General features: G+C 45.9%; 6 protein-coding genes and 1 non-coding gene across 7 annotated transcripts; 3 read left to right on the top strand and 4 right to left on the bottom strand.

The window, feature by feature from the left end:
• Positions 1-318: 318 nt before the first annotated feature.
• BDW43DRAFT_266446 (DEAD/DEAH box helicase) lies at positions 319-4,347 on the top strand. The gene is made up of 11 exons (XM_032040871.1): positions 319-1,911; positions 1,963-2,079; positions 2,136-2,208; positions 2,258-2,375; positions 2,433-2,463; positions 2,518-2,708; positions 2,764-3,592; positions 3,655-3,840; positions 3,902-4,058; positions 4,115-4,213; positions 4,270-4,347. The coding sequence occupies exons 1-11, from the start codon at positions 677-679 to the stop codon at positions 4,297-4,299; spliced, it is 3,066 nt and encodes a 1,021-aa protein (XP_031903750.1). The 5' UTR covers positions 319-676; the 3' UTR covers positions 4,300-4,347.
• A 2,418-nt stretch (positions 4,348-6,765) lies between these two features.
• Positions 6,766-7,742, bottom strand: BDW43DRAFT_297931 (SUR7/PalI family protein; the record flags this gene model as incomplete). Its single annotated transcript, XM_032044474.1, has 3 exons — positions 6,766-6,911; positions 6,960-7,548; positions 7,659-7,742. The coding sequence occupies 3 exons, from the start codon at positions 7,740-7,742 to the stop codon at positions 6,766-6,768; spliced, it is 819 nt and encodes a 272-aa protein (XP_031903749.1).
• Positions 7,743-8,473: 731 nt separating this feature from the next.
• On the bottom strand, positions 8,474-9,296 carry BDW43DRAFT_307929 (uncharacterized protein; the record flags this gene model as incomplete). Its single annotated transcript, XM_032046351.1, has 3 exons — positions 8,474-8,827; positions 8,875-8,904; positions 9,015-9,296. The coding sequence occupies 3 exons, from the start codon at positions 9,294-9,296 to the stop codon at positions 8,474-8,476; spliced, it is 666 nt and encodes a 221-aa protein (XP_031903748.1).
• Positions 9,297-13,830: 4,534 nt separating this feature from the next.
• Positions 13,831-15,291, bottom strand: BDW43DRAFT_323182 (type I glyceraldehyde-3-phosphate dehydrogenase). The gene is made up of 5 exons (XM_032049697.1): positions 15,091-15,291; positions 14,450-15,019; positions 14,270-14,384; positions 13,997-14,204; positions 13,831-13,937 (listed from the first exon to the last, which is right to left on the bottom strand). Exons 1-5 carry the CDS (start codon positions 15,179-15,181, stop codon positions 13,845-13,847), a joined length of 1,077 nt encoding a protein of 358 aa, XP_031903747.1. The 5' UTR covers positions 15,182-15,291; the 3' UTR covers positions 13,831-13,844.
• Positions 15,292-17,051: 1,760 nt separating this feature from the next.
• Positions 17,052-18,857, top strand: BDW43DRAFT_297929 (major facilitator superfamily domain-containing protein; the record flags this gene model as incomplete). The annotated part of the gene is made up of 9 exons (XM_032044473.1): positions 17,052-17,089; positions 17,376-17,493; positions 17,555-17,577; positions 17,610-17,652; positions 17,760-17,762; positions 17,805-17,874; positions 17,927-18,031; positions 18,068-18,203; positions 18,305-18,857. The coding sequence occupies 9 exons, from the start codon at positions 17,052-17,054 to the stop codon at positions 18,855-18,857; spliced, it is 1,089 nt and encodes a 362-aa protein (XP_031903746.1).
• A 1,198-nt stretch (positions 18,858-20,055) lies between these two features.
• BDW43DRAFT_307925 (caspase family protein) lies at positions 20,056-22,601 on the top strand (the record flags this gene model as incomplete). Its single annotated transcript, XM_032046350.1, has 3 exons — positions 20,056-22,083; positions 22,132-22,308; positions 22,359-22,601. The coding sequence occupies 3 exons, from the start codon at positions 20,056-20,058 to the stop codon at positions 22,599-22,601; spliced, it is 2,448 nt and encodes an 815-aa protein (XP_031903745.1).
• Positions 22,602-22,996: 395 nt separating this feature from the next.
• BDW43DRAFT_t51 lies at positions 22,997-23,130 on the bottom strand. Its single transcript has one exon. It is a non-coding gene; the product is annotated as a tRNA-Tyr (tRNA).
• Positions 23,131-23,329: the final 199 nt, after the last annotated feature.

Genomic DNA, 23,329 nt, shown 5'->3' with positions numbered 1-23,329 from the left:
TACACACCGCAAGTCCGAAAATTCCCCTTGTTAGGGCTTTCTGCCCTATCTAATGTTCTCTTCCATACTGACAGGGGAATCATTGCATTATTTTCACCCGGGTTAATTCCCTACAATCTATTACTACGCCACTTGGAACTGCGCCTCATTTTGTCATTTGCAACTTCAGGGGCTTTGCAATTTGTACCTGCAGTGATCGCTGTAGACCATGACGCCGGAGTTTGAAGATTCTAGGCCCACCGGGCAAGTGTTGTACGATTTCAGGTTCATGTTTACGTTTACGGTTTTCTTTTAAAATTTTCTTCCTCCATCTTGCTATATCTTTCCTTTCTCTAAAATATCTTTCGTCTTATTAATTTTTCCGTTTCTGTTTTCTTTTGCCCGTTTCATTCTGCTTTCCCCGATAACTCGGAAACTTTTCGAGAAGAGCGTGCGTGGACTTATCAAAATCACCACAAAACATCCAGCCAATTGGGTACCTACGAGGTCATGACTGACTGTCTTAGACGCCTCACTTACTGCGCCGTGGAGGAAGCTAAGCCCCGTCCAAAATATTAAATTCCCTTGCGCCCTTGTCTTTGAAAGTGATTTATATTTTCGTCCACTATAGCCAGCATACGATTCTTCTGCCAACCACTGCATGTGTAATGCAAATCTGTTAGAGATCGCGCATTAAATGGATCGAGTAAAAGGCATGGAGCAGCACCAGCCAATAGCAGACTCCAATACCGGCTTTGCTGATACACCAAAAAGAAATTTCGGCGAATTAACCGAATGTTTATCGGACAACCATCAACAATATGACGATTTTGGAAACCCTTCAAAACGTGCTCGTACCCTTGGATCCGATATTGGGAGGCCACGTGCTGATCCCGCGGAACATTCTTCTGGCGATCTCGATCAATATGACGAGTCGATTGCTGCCAATCATGGAATGCTAGATTCACTAAGCTACGACATGGGCATTGATGATGGGAGTTTCCCTGAGTGCCCGATGGTGGGTGGATGGCCTTTTGAGGAGAACTTCGATAGCAGTTTCTCTCTGTTTGGCCAGTCTCTTGCAAACAATGCTGCCGGATTCGACCCAATTGCTGGACGTCTTGCTGGGGCTACGTCTGAGATGGTCGACCTCACTTTGCCAGATGCTGAAGGTTTCGATGGAGCGACATCCTGCAGCGACCCTGAGCAGCCTTCTAACAAAGATGGCGACTTTACTTCCACGCACAATTCTCCCGAGACACCTTTATCAACGCCCGATAGAGGAATATCCGAGTCAAAACCAACAGCCGATGACAAACGCAGTGAGACAATCCATGATACCTGTTTTGGATACGCAAGTCCCATTCATAATAGTGGCATGATATTTTACTCATACAAGCAGCAGATCCACATCCGCGAATATGTCATTAGACAGAGCCTTGAAAAGGAAAAAAGTACCCGAGATTTATACTTCGATATATGCGGAAATATCGTGATCATTCGCGGTGCTGAATCAAAAGAATACGCCGGTTATCTGAATAGAGAAGCAGCCCAGCTGATCGTCACCTTGTCTCACTCATACAAAACGAAGCTTTCTGCCAAATTCCACCCCCGAGGCAGTATTTCAGTCATGATATATGGCATCGGCGATGAAGCCGACATGATTGGTGATTTCCTGAGCGACAATGGTTATTTCATTCAACAACCGTATGATTTCGATGAGTCGACAACATACTACAACCCACAATATCTGATAACCCCGGGATCTGAATTCCGGGCGTCATGGCAAAAGAATGGTCTTGAATTGACTCAATCGTCCCAGTTAAATGAGAAAGCAAAATCGCAAGCCTCTCAGGTAATGGATTCCGCATCAGGCCCAACCGTATTCTCGAAGGTACAGGTGAGCCATAGGATCAAGACCGATCTTTTGAAGTATGTTTTTCACTCGATCTTTGCATCAATAGATGCTAATAGTTTAATCAGACACCAGAAAAAAGCTTTAGCCATGATGGTTGAGAAGGAGTCCGGTCGGATTGTTGGATGTGAATTCCCATCTCTTTGGTCAGAAGGTGTTGAGGAAGGGGAACGCGGGATGAAAATGTATGCACCCCTAGAGAGCCTTGACTTTCAAATATAGACTTACCCCTCTATCTCAGATACCGCAATTCTGTCACTGGGAATGTTCAACTAAAGGAACCAGAATTGTGCATGGGAGGTCTTCTTGCTGATGTGAGTGGTATTTTCAATCGATATTGCGTATCCTCTGACCTGTAAACAGGATATGGGTCTTGGGAAAACACTTTCTATGCTGGCTTTAATAGCTGGTTCATTGAATGAAACTCAAGAGGGTCAAGAACAAGCAAAACAATCTACCTTGATTGTTTCACCACTATCAAGTATGTCGTGGTTTTCCAGCTTTTGTTGGACACATAACATTTACTGACGTATGATAGCCCTCTCTAGCTGGGAGAACCAAATAGAAGGGTATTCACCAACCCCCATACACTGATTTTACCCCTAGCTCACACGTGGCTCTAGGCACTTCAAAGAGGGATCACTGAGTTACACTGTTTATCATGGACCAACTCGAACAAGAGATGCCAGCTCTTTAGCCCAACATTCCATCATTCTGACAACATATGATACCCTCAAGGTGGACTTTAACGAGAAATCTAAACGCGACGGTATCTTGCGCAAGATTGGCTGGCATAGGATTGTTTTAGATGAAGGTATGAATACTGACTTACAGAAAAACCTAAACTAGGCTGATCCTTATTTACCAAGCCCACGTTATTCGAAACCCATCCTCTCGGGTCTTCCAGGCTGTGTACAATCTCTCTGCAAAGCACCGCTGGTGTATAACAGCGACTCCGATACAGAACTGGGTGCAGGAACTTGGAGCTCTTGTTAAATTCCTCCGTGTATCGCCGTTTGATGACGGAATGTCTTTCAGGGACACGTTCACTTATCCGATAGAGCGTGGGAATGAACGTGGCTGGGAAAAGCTCAGATCTCTCGTCCAAGTCATCTCACTTCGAAGAACAAAGGAGGCCCTTGATCTAAACCTCCCTGTACGAGAGGGAATTATACAGCCGGTGGAGCTCAACATGGAGGAAAGAAAGATGTACAAGCTGTTCACCAAATCATGTGTTTCTGCTATTGAAACTCGCGGGATGGCACGGAGCTCTTTTCAAAATATTCTAAGGCTTCGACAAATATGCAACCATGGTCGCGAGTTACTTCCTTCTACGACTCAGCAATGGCTGGACAGCGTTATGTCTTTTGATGAGAATCCCACCACCCCACCTCCAACCTGCGAACATTGTAATGATCCCATGGCTGACTCAGAAGAGAACATGGATGATACAATTGCCTGTATGCATCAGGTATGCAAAGCCTGTCTTAGAGGTGTCCAAGAGGGCGATAGCCCTAGTGAGCCCGTCTGCCCCGTATGCTCTGAGTCAGGGTGTGAGAAGAAGGAAGGTCAAGGTACGGATGAAATGGAGGTTGAAACACAATACCGTCCATCCTCTAAAGTCAAAGCTTTGTTGGAAAATCTTCAGAAGGCCAGGTGTCAATCATCTCAACATCCAGAAGAGATGCCGATCAAGAGGTAATGATAAATTCTCTCATACGATATCCACCTCAAGTAATATTACTAACAATACTGACCAGTGTTATTTTTTCCACTTGGACAAAAATGCTCGACTTGGTGGAGAAAGCTCTCGATGGTACTGGATTCCAATTTCAGAGGATTGACGGTAGCAAAAGCTCTTCGCATCGCAAACAGGCACTCCGTATCTTTAACGAAAGTCCGTCATGCACTATATTCCTTGCCACTTTGGGCAGTGCTGGAGTTTGGTACGTCTTCATTCTTAAGGACTTATTATTAAATCATTGCTTACGGACAAATATTATTTAGCATCGATCTTACAGCTGCTAGCCAAGTCCACCTTCTTGAGCCAGGCTGGAATCCCATGTTAGAGAGACAGGCACTAGACCGTGTCCATAGAATTGGACAGAAAAGAAATGTCCTGGCAATCCGCTATATCGTGACAGGCGCCACTTCAATTGAAGAGGTAATTCCCACTTTTCAAGGCATATTGGTTTTGATTGACAATTTTGGAAAACGCAGTACATCCGACGCAGACAGGAATGGAAACTGAATCTAATATCAACTTCTCTGAATGATACCAATGATGGGCGAGCTGTAGGAGTGAAGGATATGCTTGAGGTTGGTCATTCTACAAACGGATTTATGGCACTAGGCTTTCGACTGATCTATCATAGGATTTGAAACATACACTGAGTCAATCATGATGATTATGTACAATTCATGCTAAGATAGGAGTGCGTTGCATTGATCGCTTGGTTTGTATTATTTTTTGTTTGTTAATATCAATTATCATGTATACTATCTTAATAATATCCTGACTAGGTGTGTCATGTATGCGTAATGCGTGAGGGACCAGGTATATAATGCCTTTGAATTTAGCTGTTGATTTCAACATTTGTAGAAAGCTCTTTATGAAGTCATGTAAATAGGCGAGAAAGGAATACTTTGTGAAGGTAAACTCAGCTCAAAATAGATGCAATCTCTATAAATTGTGGATGTCATTGTAGAGCTTTGCTGAAATTTGCAATGTCCGTTCAGTGACGTTATTCTAGATGGGGAGAGCCCAGCTGCATCGGTACCCAGGGACTCTCCTAGAGCTTTACTGTGCTAAGTATCATCTTTCAGTGGGAGAGAGAATAATATATCCGGGTGAGGCAGGTCATCAAGTCCATCGAGGTTATTAAGGTCATCGAGCATAGTTACAGTTGATAAATTCAAGGTCCTTGCGTCCGTGCACTTCATCAGAGGCAAATAAATCCCTTTAGTCAAGGTCAACAGAGAAAGATGAGTGTAATATGAAATGCTTGAATCCTCGCGATTCCCCGCGTTGAGCGCGTTCGCTAGAGTTGAGGCAGAAAAATGGGCAGTCTACATATTATCCAATAATATACCTTATATTTGCCAAGCCGCCATTTTGTCCACTTCCACCAGACAAGGGGATAAAGAAGTGAAGTAGGTCAGTTCTTATAGTCCAGGGTCAGTAGCCCTATGATCGACATCGCATCCCAGTGTTGATCACCTCATTGATGAGCACATCATTATATCTACCACAAATCTTGACCCCCTCAGAAATAATATCGAGAGAGCTTATGGCAAACGGCTTTCGATATAAGTAGGAGTTATAGAGTCTCTACTAAGCTACTGAGCAGTATGTTATATACAATAGTGGATCAAAAGTCTGATTACACTCAAAAAAATCAAAAAATCGCAACAATTTCAAAATCGATTTTCTCAAGCAATTCAAATGGTTTTGATCTACAAATGAGTCTATATATCCCTCATTTAATACTTTGTATACCAGCCACGTGCTCGATGTACTGCCTGAAGCCTGCGAGGCATAGAACAGATTAAGCGATCTATCACCTCCTGGGGTATAGCCCACCAAGCTTCCTTAATATGGTTTCTGAAGCGCCTCCCGTCAATTTTTGATCTTCCTCCTATAAAGAGCATAGGATAGAGCTCTAAAAGCTTGCGCTTAAGCAGAGCCCAGATATGCTCTATAGGGTTTAAATCAGGCGAATGAGATGGCCAATCTAGAACCCAGATTCCATGAGATTCAAACCAGTCCTGCACTTCAGCCGAAAAATGAATCTTTACATAGTCTTGCTAAAATATAGTGCCTGGCTTATAGATCGGTAGAAGACCCTTTTCTAAGCAAGCAATATAGGACTTTGTTGAATGACTGCCTCGATGAGATAATCCATCCCGCTCCATTATAACTAGATCAGATCGACCACCTAGCCATATAGAATTCCATACCATTTGAGAAATATTTTTTCCATGGTTTATTAGGTTCACTAGATCACGTCTATAGGCCTTATTTGAGAATCGAAAGATATATTGGGTAGAGGAATTAGACTTTCTCTGCACCAAACATTCGTCCGAAAACATGATTTCATTCCAAGTGGAATTTTTCAACCACGTACGCGCAAATTGAAGACGCTTTTTAGCTATCTCAGGCGTTAGAGCTATACACTTCTTACTTTTCCATTTTTTAAATAAAATCGTTTTAGAACCCGCTTGATTGTTGAGGTAGAGACCCCAGAATCGCTATTTATACATAGAGCTCTATAGCTAAGCTTAGGCCTTCGACAAGCCAGTAGATAGTTATAGCGCTCAGTAGAACGACCAAGCTTTGTAGGCCTTCCTTTTCTTGGGAGTGATTTTAAGGTATGGTTGCGTAAAAAGCGTTTTTTGGCTGAATAGATTGTATTGCGACTGACGCTAAATTGCTTAGCCAATTGGGTTGGAGACACATTGTCTTCTAGAGCAGATAAAATAGCCGCTCGAGTCTCCATAGGAAGTTCTGCATTAGGCTTCTATTTCCGCTTATTCCTGTCCCAAAAGCTCTCATTTTGATGTAATGACAGATAGTTGAAGAAGGTGAGGTTTTTTGGCGCGTCGCGGGAACGCGCGAATGTAATCAGACTTTTGACCCACCTTGGGTACATTGACAGACTTTGGGACCTATACTTGACTTTATTTCCGAGGACACGATGATCAATGCCCAATCTAAATGACTTGTTTGTCAACAAGGCGAACAGTACTTGGATGCGATATCTACTGGAGTTTGTATATGGCTGCCACAGCATTGTTAGAACAAGTGACTGATCAGTTTGCTATCTTATATGGCCGTTCCTTTTCCATTCTTTGTCCAGACACTACTTTCCCTAGCAACAACAGATGCTCAAAAACCAGAGAATACAAGCCACCACAGATGACGATGAAGCCAGCCAGCTAGTTGCTAACATCTTGTGGCCCAAGCTTGCATTAATCCCAGCAGAATGAAACACAGATTTATAGAAACCATCGATATCTAGATACAGTTAGCGCCCAAGTCCGTCGTTCTTGGGCCTGAAACTACATACCACTGCACAGATACTGACCAAGCAGCTACCCCAGCGGGAGACCGTGGCCGTTAATCCCGTAATTAGGGTGAGTACAGTTGTGATAAGTGCAGTTATATAGATGGTACTTATTCCCTTCGATGCCGTCTTATACACAGCCATCACCTTTTTGACTTGGCTAGGAAATACCTTTTCTGCCCATGCGCTCTCTAGCCCGAGTACTTCAGTAAAGTTGACCCAGAAGGACAAGCTTGGCGCTGTACAATTCATGACAGCTGAACCGGCTTCGTTAAAGCTCCCTTGGCAGTATCCCCAAAGGCCGACAATGTAGAACCCCTGTATATTAGATTCTATCTTGGCAAGTTTATCAGAGACATCCTGAGCCTGATTTTTTGCTTCATCTACTGCATTTCCCACCGCTCCCGTCGCGCCATCAATGGTGCTGTTGCCTATATTCTGCGTAGTGTTGCTTATATTGTACAGAGTATATAAAACATCTGAAGTAGGTCCTGCCACCGCGACTAAGGAATCATCAAGGACTGATCGTTGTGAGATAAGCCCCGTTAATTTCTTCTCCAGAGTTGAGCTAAAGCCCATTAGATTGGCCTGTACAGTCAATTCCCCAGATTCACTCTTTTCCACAGAGTATTATGCACAGACTTTATAAAATACAGTTCATTTTGAGAAGACGACGTGTGGGTACATCCAATACCCACGAATATAAGATATATCAGGCTGGCAATGGAAACGGCATATGGCAAGACCACATAGTGACTTCCTCGTCTTACCCATAATGCCATGGAATCCCGAGCTTCGGTGACAAAACTGGTATATTTGGCGCTCTAAGAAGCGGGTTACAAACAAGAATAGTTTTAACCATTCACTCAATCTTTTAATTAATGCTTACTTATACTGACAAGTGGCCTTCTGTATTTATCTCTATAGATTTTTTACACTAGGCGATGGTTGCTACAGTAGCTGATAAGTCTTCGAGTTATGGTTTATTTATTTCAGCATAAACTTCTTAACCCTCATTTAAACGACATCTGCCTCAAAACAGGTGAGACCTACAGGACAGTTACCTTCCTATTATGGCATAGAGTCTCGTTCAAGTAACACATCCTTATCAGAATCATTTAACCATGCCGGCAAGGAAGCAACTCACCGATTGGGGTCGCGAGTGGGGCCGACTGGTGAAATTGGATCTACGGGCATATTTCTGGGCCGGTTCTTGCCAAGCCACTGCAGACCTCTTCCAACATACCCAGCTTGGTCAAGAATGGGATGGGCCGATGCCCTCGCATGGGAAATCGTTGAGCATGAGACCGTGCATTATCGCAGTAAGGGAAAAGTCTCAGAGACGGTGAAGCTCCTCCAAAAGCACAGTCAGTTCATGACTTTTGAAGGCATATGATTCTGGTCCCAAAAGCAAGGACGTAAGCTTATCTGTCATGTTTCCAACAGCTACTAAATCCCGAAAGCCGAGGCAGAGTCGGTCCCACCTAACGCCTAGACGGCGGAGATTGGAATCCTAACGGATGACACTGCGGTTACTAAGTTGTCGGAACTCATGCAAAGCGTTCTCCGTCAGTCGCCAGGCTATTACTTCCGCAGGTATTTCGCTGACCTCCGTGAGGAAATGGGTATCAATGGTCAAAGGGTCCTGCCTGCACCATAGATGGGCTCGTACGATAGCGTGAGTAGCGTACCTCCAGTGCGGCAAACGGTGAAGCACATCCTTGTCCGGTGCCGCGAGAAGTGCCATGAGAGGAGCAGCCATAAAATCCGTGTCTAGAACCGGTGCTTCGTAGATTCTGCGTGGCTGGAAATACTGAAGAGCATGAGCCGTCGCCCTATGCAAGAAAGGATCTTTCTTTTGAAGTTTCTGTGGCGTATGTTAGATCCGATATCGATCTTCTGTTCATGTCATACCTTCACCACCAAGGCATAGTTATCAACTTCCTTTGTTAAAATAAGACAGGAAGTCAAATAGCGAAAAGCTGAGGCGATCGTAGTAGGAATAGATCAGCCAGCGCAATGGAGATGGAAGACATCTGCATTGCATATTGTACCCAGTCATCGAGCTGGAGACGCTTCAGCAAGAGCCAGCTGTCATACAGGAGTTGCATCGCAACCGTCCCGGCGCTTTTACCCGGGGAGAATATCTTCAATGGTACATTCATCTCTCGGACGCTTCCTACAGGTTGGCCGACGGCTTGTTCCATCACGTTGTCTTTCTTGGTATCGTGCGCATTGTCCGGGCGGCCTAATATGTGGAACTGCCCGTCGAGGGACCTGGAGAAGCACTCCATTCTAGGTAACCCGTCGGGAACGGGCGATAGTGGGTGTCGCATTGCTGCAGCAAAGAACTACAGAAAGAATATAGAAGTCGTGGTAAGGGTTGTATAAAAGCAGAAGTGACTGCTAGCACATCTAACTATCCAAGCGGACCTCTGAAGTTCGAAATAAACAATATAAGTTTTTCCAGAGCCCAGGCAGGACGATACACCATCCTCCAGTGGAACTTAGAGCCTATTCAAAGCCTACTATTAATAGCAAAGCCTGTATATTCTTGATCAGTGCTTAGAGAGGTTTTGTTAGGATACTTCAGCAACAAGATGCCCAGCTCAAGTATGGCATAACCAGGAACGGATCCCAAGCCAGTCATGACCGACCTAGTATATCATCCAATCTGCAAAATTTCCATTCCCTCTTCTTCCTACCTTCCTTCCTTCATTCTTCTCTGCTGCTGAGTGTTATTTACTTTCGGGAAATACAAAGCCCAGATCTATTCTGAGTCCATTACTGTACTGTATTCTGGTTCAATCGAACATTGTCCTAGCACTAGCCGCACGCTGTTTGTCAACATGCTAACCAACCTTCTGGCCTTCCGCGCGGCCAAGGCCGAAGAAGAACGGAAAAGGTGAGGCAAACCATAAGCTTACGGTGAAATTAAAGCTTTCGGATTTTCTGTAGCAGCCCCACTGCTTTTTACACATCCGCGAGACATCGCCAGATAAAGTAATGACCCGATACGGTGCCTAGGGCGTCTTTAGCATCATCTGTGTTTCTTGGACATCGGTTTTGCCCACATCCCAGTAATACAGAGACACATAATCCTCCTTCGGTCATTTCCTGTTTTCATATCCTTTCCCCATGCGGTGAACTCAAAATATAGACTGACGGCAAACAGCTGAGTTTAGCAACAAGCGAGTTGCAAAAGGGAATGCAATGATATCGTTCCTGGGCTACCAAAGCTACCGGTAGATCCATAAATCAACGAGCTCAGCCCCCGAAGCCGATTTTAGAAAGAATGGGAAACTTGAGTGATCATCCTTTCAATTACTGTACCGATAGGCTAGTGTCACAATGGGCCAAAGGAGCAACGACAAACGCGTATCCAAAAGGCAGGAATGTCGAGAAGTATTGGTAAATCATATCTGTATATTCCGGGCATGACCTCTCCAACATTGTACTCTGTCGCAGGCTAAAACTTTGTCATGATGAAAGGTTGAATCTGCGCATTTCTCCGGATCAAGTACGCTTGAAGCCGTCCATGGAGGATGGATACGCTTGGTCGGTCTGTGAATCGAAAGTGTACTTGTTAGATACCAGCTTAAGTAGTGGGTCAGTCGGCCGATACGATACTATAATGGAGGAGCTGGGCCGGTCGATCGGCTGTGACACCGGCAATCTTGTAGAAGACGGAGGCTCTGCATACAGTTCCCCCCAAGGTAAGTACCCATCTATCAATGTAGAGAAACCTTTGTTTGCAATAAAGCTGAGCAATCTGTTAGGCCGAGCCGAAGCCGACTCTTTTACAGCAACGATAATACAATTGAAGGGCGTCAATAGGACGTTACATAGACAGTTAGAAAGGTCTTGTAACAACTCAGAGAAACTGATACGCGAGGTACGGCACTGACAGGCAAAATATCAGGATACGCAGAAAGGATCTGAGGCCTATAAAGACTTGGTCAGCCAACTTGAGGGCGATCGAAGCCGTATCTGTACTGGGATTTTGGAGAGTGTACAGCTATTAGAGACCGTTGGGCCTTCCGGGCTGTCCAACTAAAAGAGGGGAGAACATAGCCTACAGTGTTGGTATCTTGTCTCTTGCCGGCCTTGACTCTTTCTACTAAATGCAGAACTATTGACGTTTATGCTTTTTGGGTTTGGGTTACCATCAATGCTCTAGCGTTGTTGGGTACCCTGGCCAGCTCCGCAGAGATACAGCGCGCATGAGACTCCGACAGTAAAGATTTTGGGTTTTCTTTTTCATCCGTGGTGAGTATTCACTGCCCTGACGAAATAGTCTTAGTTGCTCACATTTATGGCTTCAGACATCTCCTATGTTATTTGTTATACTGGCTGGTAGTATATGTCTATAATACGCCCAACCCAACCAGAGTTCATCACTACCCCTTAATATTTCCGAATAGAGCAGAGTCCACTATCTCGATTATAGAGCGCAGAGTATAGATTAGAGAAGGGCGGGTTACTGATCGATCAATGTGTCTAATTTACCATCTCCTATGTATTCATATATTTACCAGAGACAGCTCCTTGCAATCTACCTTGAGCCTTTTATATGCCCTGCAAGTATCTTTGGATGCCGCTTAGAATGCGGTAGCCACCGAAGCATCAAGCAAAGCTAAGACTAACTACGCGAATATGGTGCCTCGGAAGCTACTCATATCTTCCTCCTCATCCGAGGAATAGTAAGTACGTTCCCATCGGATGTGTGACTCTACACCTTCAGCCCACCAGCCCCTTGCGCTCTTCCATGCTCTTCCATGACAACTTTCGCCGTTCAACCATCGATTCAGCAACATGGTCTTCTTGACGCCTGTAGTTACTGAAGCCAGATCCGGTAGCGGAAAAAACGGCGAGGTAAGCCAGTCCATATCCACCAATTGAGCGTAGTCCCACATAACATAACCCATCCTTCGAAGCTCTCGAGCATGGAGGCTACGTGCCACCTACAACTTCATAGCTACTACCTGTAATCGACGGATTATGGTTTTCTTCCTATTACTGAAGGCAGACTACAAGGAAGAGTGTGGCAGTATCATGGCTGTGAGTGTCTCGGCATCGTCAAGATGGAAGAGGATAGCTTGCCTACACTCGATCGGCAGCGTAAGTAAAGAAGCTTGTTAGATTTGTAATAGAGGGTCATCCACCCTGAAAACAGTGCAATTCGAAGGCAAATGTAAGATGTTAAAGCATTGTCATAGGGCGTATAAATAAAGGAGGGGAACGAGTCTTGTAGCCGTAGAGTATGAGTCAATGAGTACTGCAGCGAGTCTAGGTGAACAATAGTAACAAGGCTGCGAACCAATCGGAGCACTATTCAATACTACCCATATTACCTGTCCTTAGAAGACATTCCTTCCTTTGGCCAATCCACAGCATATTTAGTCTCCAGAGACCTCAATATGAATGCAAGTCCTGAAATGTCTCTTTATATCCTCTACTCCTATCCAACTGCGTACTGCTTTCCACTTTCCCTTTTCTAGTCGTATACACGAACATTGCTGCAACACTCGGATTAACGTTATGTGAGATCTGAATTGTGTAACCTTCCGGGTTTTCGTTACTTAACTAAGTCTCGATAAGATCCGGGGTAACATACAATATATAAGAATATATAAGTATGCGGTTTGTTGCCATCGTCGTCGTAACGCACCGTAGCGAAAGGTCTGTTCATATTGTTTTCCGGCCGGAAAGCAATGGGAAACACATCATATTGAAAAGGACGGGGAAGAGAAAGAAAACCAATGGGATAGGAACAAAAGGGTAAGATGGACTCCATCAGACTTGGAAGTCAGTTGTCTATCATGTAGACAGTGTGTATCTCATTATTCCAAGTAACCACATATCGAATGAACCGCTTTCAGATGGCTGGGACCCTATGGAAAGATAAACGCCGGAAATGTCACGACAACCCAAGCGCTAGTTGTCAAATTGCTATATTGCGAGGCCTCATCCTAGATCAATTAATTGTTAGTTCCCTACTCGGTGACCATGTATTACGTGTATTTTATTTCCTAAATACAGTTTTTCGTCCCATGTTCTGCTACGTATCTTCTATATATTAAATAGTTCTTCCTAACATGGTCTTGTTATGGAAACTGACACGTTTGATATGGTAGACATGGGTTCTCCGAACGGTCAATATGGGAAGACGCCAGGCCAGGCGTCTGGGCCTATATTACCAGACGATGGGGTTGCGCCGTGCTATAGGAGAGGCAGAGGATTCGAGCAATGACTTTGACTACCATTTGGTAGCTATCAAGCTTTTTGGCTGGACTGGGGCTGTAATAGCGTTTACCATTATTCGCATATAGCTGCCATGGGAGTCCATTCGGTCTTTTCCTTCCTTTTTCCGTGACTTGTCGCGTGCGGTACAACGACAATGGTTTCCGTGTTTCAGTATTCCTTTGTCTTTTCTTGTTTCTTTTGGTCCGTCATCAATTCGTGAAGCCGGATAGCGAGCCTACCATGCCTTTGACCCCAAAGTTATCTATAAAGCGATAACTCGCAACTTCCCAGTAGAAGTTTGGAAGGTCAACAATGGATGGAATGGAGCCCAGAGCGGGAGTCATCTAGGGCTTTGACATATATTCAGCTCCCCACTTCCCCTCGAGGCAAGTCGGACTGGACTGCCGCTACCGCAATTAAGACCAACTTCGGAAGAAGTCGGAAGAGTACGCAAAACATCTGTATAAGGATGGGGGTAGCATGCCCCAACTGCCTACCTCCAGCCAGCTTTTTACGTAAGTGTTCCCTTCGTAGACTCATCGAATGAAGAACTAAATTATATTTGTGTATCTATTATCAGAGAATTAAATGTTAATAGCAGGCGTAACGTCATCTAGCCAAACGAATATGTCCAACACCTATTGCTCCTGAAGAGACACATGTGCCGTCAAATCCAAGAGTCGGTTTGAATAGCCCCATTCGTTATCATACCAGGCCATTATTTTGAAGAACTATGTCTGCGATTAGCTCTGCTTTATGGAGAAAAGAACATCAAGGAAGAAGAACGAACCTGAGGGTTTAATTCCATACATGCCGCCGCATCCACGATTGCACTATGTGGGTTTCCCTTGTAGTCGCTGCTGACCAGCTCGTCATCGGCGACATGAAGAACTCCCGCAAGATTAGATTTAGATGCGCGACGGAACGCAGCTAGAATCTCAGCTAGGGATGTGGGCTGCTCTGTGCTGACTGTCAAGTCAATCATGGAGACGTTGGGTCTAGTAAAGTTAGAAGCTACCCTGCATGCGTCGCATCGGAAAGTAAAAGGAAGGTTAGTACTTACGCTGGAACACGGATTGACACTCCAGTTACCCTTCCTGTTAGCTCAGGAAGGACAGTAGCGATCGCCTTTGCGGCGCCGGTAGTGGTCGGAATGATATTGTCAAAGACACTGCGGCCTGCTGAATGTTAACGTCATTCCACAGCAATAAAACCTTGACTACCCGACAGAGAGGGCAAATACCTAGTCGACGATTCTTCTTGCTATACCCGTCCAGAACCTGCTGTGACTGGGTAGCCGCGTGGACCGTGGTCAGGAATCCCTGCTCAATTCCAAACTGTTCATTTAGAACCTTCAACACAGGTGTTACACAGTTCGTCGTGCAGCTCGCACACGACACCACCCGCCGATCTTCATCGGCCGTATACTTATTAGAGTTGACGCCATAAACGTAGGTTGGGGAATCGGAGCTGGGGGCGGATATGACGACGCGGCGGGCGTTACCGTGGGTAATGTGCTGCATTGCTAGGTCGCGTTTCGTGAACTTGCCGGTGCATTCCACGACATATTCAACACCGAGGGCGCTCCAGTTGAGCTTTTGCAAGTCGCGCTCGGAGGTAAGGGCAATTTGGTGGCCGTTGATGGTGATTAAGTTGTCAGATAAAGCATGGATGGGGATATCGTCAGGCAGTTTGCCCATGCAGGAGTCATATCGAACCAGGTAGATGAGGTCTTTGACGGAGGTGCAGGTGTGATTGATGGCAACGATCTGTAGGTCCCTTCTGTTTAAAGCTGCACGTAGGACGTTTCGGCCTGTTGGTTGACGTGGTGGTGGTTAATGATTGGCGAAGTAGGGTGACTGGTGCGGGATGGTGACTACCAACCTATACGGCCGAATCCGTTGATGCCGACTTTACAGACGGAAGGCTGGGCCGAGGAGACACTGTGCGGGAATTCACTAATTGATGGAGCCATGTTGTGAAGGCTGACAATGTAGTACTCTGATGCAGTAGATCAGGATGGATGAAGTAGATGTGATGAAAGAGGGTATATTATGCCGAATCTATAATGACTTTGACTTGAGAGCCAATGCGAATCTCCCTAGTCCAACTTGCCAGTATCTAAAGGCCATTCCTTTATTATATATACTCCGTTTCATTCAGGGACTTCCATGATATTAGCGACATAGCATCATCCGTATAGTTCTCCGCGAAAAAACTAGCCAGTAATATTTCCGGGAAATCCCGGGAGGTCCAATCAATAACGGGCTGGTCCACTTCCTGTGACAATGTCCCGATGACCGGATCCTCCATCGGCTTTCTGTATTAGCAAATCGAAACCCCATACTCCTTTGCGGGCTACCGGGCGCAAGGGACGTTCTTGCCGAGAGAAATGCCGGTCTTGCATTTCTTGCTAATTTTGATGAGGTATGCCGTATACTTGGCAAGTCCATGTTCAGTTATGCGAACCTCCGTATACCCTCGGCTTTTCGACTAAATGAGCACTATTATTCTTACGTAGAGGCATACCGATCCAAATTACCATACATATTTTTCCCATAATTTCTTGAACAAGCTAGCTACACTAAGCTGGACATTGTCATGCCCGACGGAAATCGGAGCGGGAGTGCTATGTCCGATATCCGGCAATATCTCCAGGAGTCTGGGCCCTTCTCCACACTAAAGCCTGGTCCTTCATCCTCTGTGGTATTGAGCATTAAATATGCTGAATATATAGTTTGTTAGGGCATTTGGGGGTCACGAGCATTGTTCCATATCGCTTCACCCCACGCTCTGTAAGTGTCATCCACAGCAGGATATTAGCGTTAGTTTTACGACATACTAATCCATTCGTTTCTAGGACTCCGTCATGAAATAAACGTCCTACCATCTAAATAGCCAATGAGGAGATAATATCATTTGAGACGTGGTTCTGTAACTTCCGTTAGGGCTGGCCATCGTCAAACGGAATAATTACTACATCAGACGTAATTTATGGGCCGGCGAAATCGCTAATATTATACTTCGACTATAACTAGTGCAGAACCATGCTTTTATTAAACCTTCTCAATAATTGGTTGGGTCAAGAATGAATGGTATAACAATCTGTGCCCACAGGCACCATGTTGATGCTGGTCAAAGCGCTCCTGTCCAAGACGTCAATAAGCTAACAAGGAGAATCAACGTCACCGCTACAATGCATACTTGTCAATTGACCAGTTGATACAACTGACTGGTTCAATCTAAACCTCTAAGGATATTTATCCAAGCAGATGCACATAGGGGATGGTGTAATCATTCGCCCACGAGATCAAGGCGAATCCTCGACGCCGGGGAAAGCCCCAATCCATTCTCTCAAAAGCTCAGCTCTACTTGAGAAGTTAACTACAGTATAATATGCGGCAATTAGCACAGGATGATGGTTAAACCTAAATCTCACATGACCTACCTGCTAGCAGCTGCCACTTCCTATGGTCAAGAAACGGTATGCAACTGAGAAAATATTGTTCAATCTCTCTCCGTTGGGACAATGCCACGGCCAAGACTTACACACCACGCCAAGCCTGTTTACTTGCCTGCTAGTTGTACGCCGTCGTCCTGTGCATGTTTCCCCGGATAATAAACCCCGGATTTTAGTTGAACTGTTCAAGTAGGAAATAAAGAAAGTCTTATTATATTCATGGATGCCGTCCTTCGCGTGAGTGATCTACCGGGCCACCTGGAGCCAATCAGATCGGACATCACCCCGTCAAAAGTATAGCAATATGCGGGGGAGAGATCTGTAAAAAGAAACATCCTTGATAGTCAAGATTCTAAGGATATCGATTGGTTGGCAAAAGCCCAGAATGGATGTGAATCAGTCCTCTGAGCTTACACTTGAGCTGTCAGTTGTTCAACTCCATCTTGCTCCAGGGCCTTGAATATAAATATGACATATTCTGTCCTTCGACTCGTTCATCCTAAGGATCGACTGTGTTGCGATCATTGGCAAGTTCATACATCAACAATTTCTAGATTGCATTATCTTATGTTAACGCCTTCGTTTGTTATTCGGTCCTATCGCCACGTCTTCCCTCGCCAGAACAAAGGAGACCTAGAATCCTCCCGAGGGAGAAAAAAGCAACAGCATCATTATCTAGGAAGTCCAATCGCTCAAAAAGGTCGATAAGGACGTTCAGAGATTATTCGGGAGCATCGAAGAAAGCCGATTCTGCAGAGATACGTCTTGTTCGAAAACTCGATATGCGAATCATGCCTATATTATGGGTGATGTATTTTACGAATTTTGTGATAATAAACCCTACTTTATACAACTCACAATCAAACCACTAATGCGAGAAATTTGTAGATTGATCGCAATGCAATGCCAATGTTCGTCTGAATAATCTCGAAGATGACCTCAGCCTGGTCGGTACCCAATATAACACATGTATTTCAATTTCCTTCGTGGGTAAGTAGAAAAAACAGCAACGTGGGCGAATGCATTAGTTAAGACTAACGTAAATAGGTAATTGCTGATGCAAATACCGTCCAACATGCTAATTTTCTCAAAGAAAGTCCGTCCATCGCTTTATATGAGCATATGCATGGGTTGCTAGGCGACTGTCTCTTCCTGCACGGCATTAACAAGGAATTATGTCGGGCTAGTTATGGTAAGATTCTTCCTAGGTATCACCGAATCCCCCTTCTACCCCGGTGCCCATCCTCTACACCCGCAAAGAGATCGCTCTCCGTATCTCCATCTTCTACTCGGGCAACATCCTCGCTACCGTGATCTCAGGCCTGATAGCCACAGCGATCTTCGCTACCCTAGACAAGAAACGCGGTCCCACGGGTTGGCAATAGCTCTTCATAATCGAAGGCGTGGTCACTTTCGGAATTGCAGTTGCCGGAATATTCATGCTCCCAGACCACCCACTGGCGACTCACTGGCTCACTCCAGACGAGCGCCTGGTAGTCCACAACCGTATCGAGAAGGACGCAGTTCGTAGGGAGGAGTCTAAGGGCCTCATTGCAGGCTTAAAGCTGGCCTTCTCCGGCCCACGTCTTTTCCTGAAGGCCTTCATGCAAAACATACACCTGAGTTCTGCTCTTGTAGCAGCTTCTTCCCGGCTGTGATTGGGAGTCTTGGGTTCAACCGGTCAATCATGTCAATCCTCACCTGTCCCGCGTACATCCTATCCTGTCTCGCCGGTATCGTGGTCCGTATCACATCTGGTCGGTACAATGAGCGCACCTGGCACATCACCTTGGGCATGGGTATCGACATCGTCAGATTTATTATTTCCTGCATAACGTTGAATGCCGCTGCCCTGTATTTATCTTTCTTTCTCTTGGCCAGTGGCCCTTACTCCATCAACTCTGCCAATCTGGGCTGGGTCTCCGCGACTATGGGCCAGACGCCGGAAAAGAAGGCCGCGTCCCTATCTTTTATCAGTATGATGGCGAATACGTCGTATATTTACACGGCGTACCTCTACCCCAAGAGTGATGGGCCTCGTTATCTGACTGCTATAGCGTTGAATGCGGCTTTTTGCTTCTCTACTGTCGCCTGTGCTTGGGTTTTAAGGCTCTGGTTGCAGAGCGCAAATAGGCAGATTAGGTTGGGTGCTGTTTCGGGCGCAAATGAACGGGTCTTATATGCGTACTAAGATACTTTATGTGTGTTGGGGGAGAGGGAGTGCTAGGGGCTGTCTTTGTTCATTTTTGCATTCATAACAGGTAGCAAGAGGGTGGATATCGTTAACTAGCGGGACATTTCATCTTCTTTCTAGGGCCATTATTATTTAGGGCAATAATGTCTGATATCGGGAGTTCTCTCGTATATCATACAATATTCATGGAAATACACTAGTCTTTCTAACCTGGACGTCTCCTAATATCCACGTCTAAACTAAGTTGATATGAGGCGTTGTATTAAATGCATGGGTAACAATCATAGTAAGACAGGGGACCATTAGTAGTGAGTATACGAAATACTACTCATTGTCAACCTCAGTCAGCCATATCCATGATAACCTGCAACAATACCCAATCAACTCCAAGTCGCTTCCCTTCCGGAGTTTATAACCTTGATTAACAGCAACAGCAATAGAGGCCTTACGTCAAGTTGCCTTTGGAGGCCTTATCTGCCCTATTGACAAGCTGCATACGATATATCTCCAGGCGTTGTACGATCCACGCGCCAGGTTGCTGCCCAGACCCTATCTCGCACCTGTAAAGAATGCAATGATGAAGTGGAAAACACCGTTGCCAAGTTCAGTGGCCGCCTTGCTGTGTCGATCGCTGCCCGCATCTAATGATTATGCCCAAGTACGGATTCTTCGGATTTGCGACGTAGACCACCCAGGAAGACACCGGTTAGTAACTGTGAAATGATTATTCAAGGGAAGCCGTCAGTTAACTATGTATTTACATATTACGCTAACGCTTAACATCGTTCAGAATAATCTCTGTTCGTTCAGACTATCTCCAAAGTGTGATGATCCGCTCTTGCACATCCCACTTTCGCATGGATATGTACGGCTGCATGCAGCTGCAACTAGTCATTGCGGTCACTGCATCAATGCCTAATACCCATTACACCTCATCGGGACCCTGATACATTCCTCCTACAGTCTGACGTAAAACCCCCTCTTGCAATAGGGAACGATGTTGGCTGTCGTATATAGCTGCAAAACTACAGAGCCCCCTATTTAATCCTTGGCCATGAAGACACGCAAAATCCGCACCGCAGCTTGTGGCAGTAGCCCTTCCTTCTTAACTTTGATCAGACAACTTTTTGCAGATCTTTTGCATCTACACTGAAATATTGAAATATAGATTTATTGACATATTGGGCTGTTGAAAATGCCCACCAAACGAGCCCTGCTCATCGCCAGCACCTACGGCGGCCTAAATGGAACCATAAACGATGCCCAGACAATGGAAACCCTCCTCTCTAAACGCGGCTTCGAGATCATCCCCTGCTACAACGAGAATGCCACCCGTGCCGGCATCATAAACGCCTGGACCAATCTCATCGAAAGCACCTCCCCCGACGACGCAGTCGTGATCTTCTACTCCGGCCACGGGGCCCTCGTGCATGACGAGACGCGCAAGGAGAAGAATAAATCTTGGCAATTCCAGTTCCTGGTACCCGTCGACTATGAAGAGTCGACGGAAGGGGATTTCCGTGGAATCCTAGATGTCGAGATATCCTACATGCTCCGGGATACGACGGAGAAGACTCGGAATGTGACGATTATTATTGATTGTTGTCATTCGGGGCGGATGTTTCGGGATGGCCCGGGGGAGGAGGAGGCTGTGAAGCGGAAGAGTTTAGACAAAGTCCAGTTTCATGATTTGGATGTTTATTTGAAGTCGTTGAGGGAGAAGGGGTATTTTCATGGTGAGGTGTTTCAGTTGGGGAATCCTTATGCCGTGCGCATTGCTGCTGCCGCTACTGCCGAGAGTGCATGCGAGCATATTAATTCGAGGGGGAAGTGGTCGGGGGCACTGACGGATGCGTTGGCTAAGGCTATGGAGGAGACCAGTGGTGTTGATGTGTCGTGGAGGACTACGCTTGTGAGGGTGTCGCAGTTGGTTAATACTAGGCATCAGTGGCAGCATCCTCAGGTGGAGGGGCCGGATACTCGGGCTCATTTCTCGCTGCAGCATGTTAAATCAGGCGCGCTGTATGTCAAGGTGGAGAATGGTAAGGCTATGATCGAGGCGGGCAGTGTGGTTGGTGTGCGCAAGGGGAATGTTTATACGGTCGTTCCCTTTATTCCAGAGGAGGCGGAGGAGGGCGAGCCCGTTGTCGAGGCGACTGTTACAGCTGTCGCGGCGTTTAAGTCTAAGGCTGCCCTGACGCGCATTCCGTCATGGAGGAGTATACATCGTGAGGGTGCGTTGGCATTTTTGAAATGCGACATAGTTGACAAGTTGCCTATGACTCTGCCTTCTAATCTGGAGGGTCTGAAAGCCGGTGTGGAAGAATCCAGGTATCTCAAGCCGTCCGAATCGGAGGATAAGCAGGAGCCTTTGGCCGAATTTCTCCATGAAGAGGGCTCTATCGTGCTAGTCAACCACCAGGGCATCCGGATCAGAACACGCTCGATCAACAGCACTGAAGAGGCTACCGCACAAGCATTCAGTGATATTATCGCAGATGCAGAGCGGCTGGCCAGGGCAAAGCGCGTCCGTGAACTTCGATGCGAAAGGAGACAGGATCTTCTGGTGCATAACCTGGAAGTCACCGTCGGTACGGTAGAAGATGGTGAGCCAAAGGTCAATTTTCAAATGGAAGGACACGATCGTATTACCGAGGGGGAATCTGTTTATATACGACTTGAAAATACTGGGAACGCTACAGTCTACGTATCGGTGTTGAACATCAACATTGTCGGTACAGTAACATCATTGACCAGCGCCTGGCCACATGGCATTGAGCTGCCTCCCGAGCTTGATATTACACTTGGAAGTAATTCATTCGACGAACTAGTCGGCTCGCAGATTTCTTGGCCGAGCGGTGTTGCAACCGATCTACCCGTCGAAGAGCGGTTTGTCATTTTGGTCTCTAACCATCCCGTCAGTCTGAATTATCTCGTGGAGTCGGTGAATCTCGACGTCGATATATTGCGTGATGCCGCCCAGTTCGTAAAGACGGCCGCTCATCTCTACGACATCGTCCATGTTCCATTCAAGCTTCACCCGAAGGGGCAAGATCCGAACGATGTCGACAATGGGGATGACGATTCCTCTAGCGACACCATTTTTTACGATGCCCTAGACAAACCAGCCGATCAATGTATCCTAGCAGCACATCTCCCAGAACCGGAAGATGTCGTAGAATGGGCAGATGCGCTGAGCTATCCTCTAGACTCCGTACCCAAGGTAGGGGATGGCACGTATCATTCATCCGCGTTGCTAAGATCTCAATAGGGCATCTTCGGGGCTATCGTCCGAACGAGTAGGAATATCCCCCCGTGCATCCGAGTCATAAACCAGCATAGCGAAGAGATCACCGTGGTAGTCTCCAAATACCGCCCGAATCGTCTTCTCTCAGAGGTAGGGCTCAATGCCTCCGCTACGGGGGCTGGCGTCACTTTTGGCACAACGGTACGTATCCACCGTATAATTTCGTTCGGACTGTAACTGATCCTTGACAGACATTTAACGGCCCCGCTACTAAGAAGACCCTTGCTTCTCAGACATGCAAAGACGGGTGCTCAGTTGCAACATTTCCTCTCTGGTCTCACCGCGACGGCTTCGGTGTGGTTAGTATTTTCAAGGGCGCCGAGAAAGTGCTATATATCGAGAATGACCGGATCCCCGCCGGAGCCACGGCGTACTTTGCAAATAAACCCAACCTGCGGCTTGAAAAATATGGTTCTGGAGAGAAATGGGCGTGATCGTTCTTTGAAATCTACTACGCTTGACCGTTTGAATCATATTCATGTTAACATCGAACCGAGATATTGAAAGCCGAAGGTCAATTAGGACATCGTAGCTAATTTTGATCTAATAGTAACTTGATGCCGAGAGAACACATATGGAAAGTTTTAAGCATGATAGAAGCGAGACATTCCATGCCTTTTACTTCGAAAGTAAGAACTACTTGTAGTTTAACTTAGCCGCGCGTAACGCTTACTGGGCCGCACAGAGACATGCGAGTCATATATGCCTGACCCGGGTGGATGCAAGACCAACTTCTTTAGTACACCTATAGCTATCAAATGATTTCGACAGGTACTTCTCATAATTTCAATCGAAGGCTGGAAACAGAAACATAAAAAAAGTTGGGCAGTGCCCCCACACCGGTTCGAACGATGGACCTCTGCATTACACTACGCTAGGAAGATTAGTCACGTGATCAAAGAAACACTTGGATCTGATTGGTCAGACTTACAGTGCAGCGCTCTACCACTGAGCTATAAGGGCTTTTAGTTGCCACGTTATGTAATATGGCGGATAATGAGGGCAGAATGACTATATTTCGGTAAAATCTAGTGGAGAGTTAGCGAATGGTGTTGTGGCAGAATGCGAGACTAATTAGGCAGGCATAGGTAAGTGGGTCTAGTTTTAGTAATCAAGAAGACTATAAGTTAACGTATTTCCCGGGTCATCCGGCCACCCAGCC

This window comes from Aspergillus alliaceus (genome assembly GCF_009176365.1).
Source record: "Aspergillus alliaceus strain CBS 536.65 unplaced genomic scaffold BDW43scaffold_7, whole genome shotgun sequence".
Taxonomy (NCBI): Eukaryota; Fungi; Ascomycota; class Eurotiomycetes; order Eurotiales; family Aspergillaceae; genus Aspergillus; species Aspergillus alliaceus.
Note: the sequence above shows the minus strand (reverse complement) of the source record. Positions and strands in the feature narration are given on the sequence as shown.

What these genes read in the sequence shown, in the direction of transcription:
- BDW43DRAFT_266446 (XM_032040871.1), top strand. Translation starts at nt 677, where the DNA reads ATGGATCGAGTAAAAGGCATGGAGCAGCACCAGCCAATAGCAGACTCC. An exon ending in TGGGAGGTCTTCTTGCTGAT is followed by an intron (nt 2,209 to 2,257) that starts GTGAGTGGTATT and finishes ACCTGTAAACAG; the next exon opens with GATATGGGTCTTGGGAAAAC. An exon ending in GAGTGAAGGATATGCTTGAG is followed by an intron (nt 4,214 to 4,269) that starts GTTGGTCATTCT and finishes GATCTATCATAG; the next exon opens with GATTTGAAACATACACTGAG.
- BDW43DRAFT_323182 (XM_032049697.1), bottom strand. Translation starts at nt 15,181, where the DNA reads ATGGCTCCATCAATTAGTGAATTCCCGCACAGTGTCTCCTCGGCCCAG. An exon ending in CAAGAAGAATCGTCGACTAG is followed by an intron (nt 14,385 to 14,449) that starts GTATTTGCCCTC and finishes AACATTCAGCAG; the next exon opens with GCCGCAGTGTCTTTGACAAT. An exon ending in GTGTCAATCCGTGTTCCAGC is followed by an intron (nt 14,205 to 14,269) that starts GTAAGTACTAAC and finishes TAACTTTACTAG; the next exon opens with ACCCAACGTCTCCATGATTG.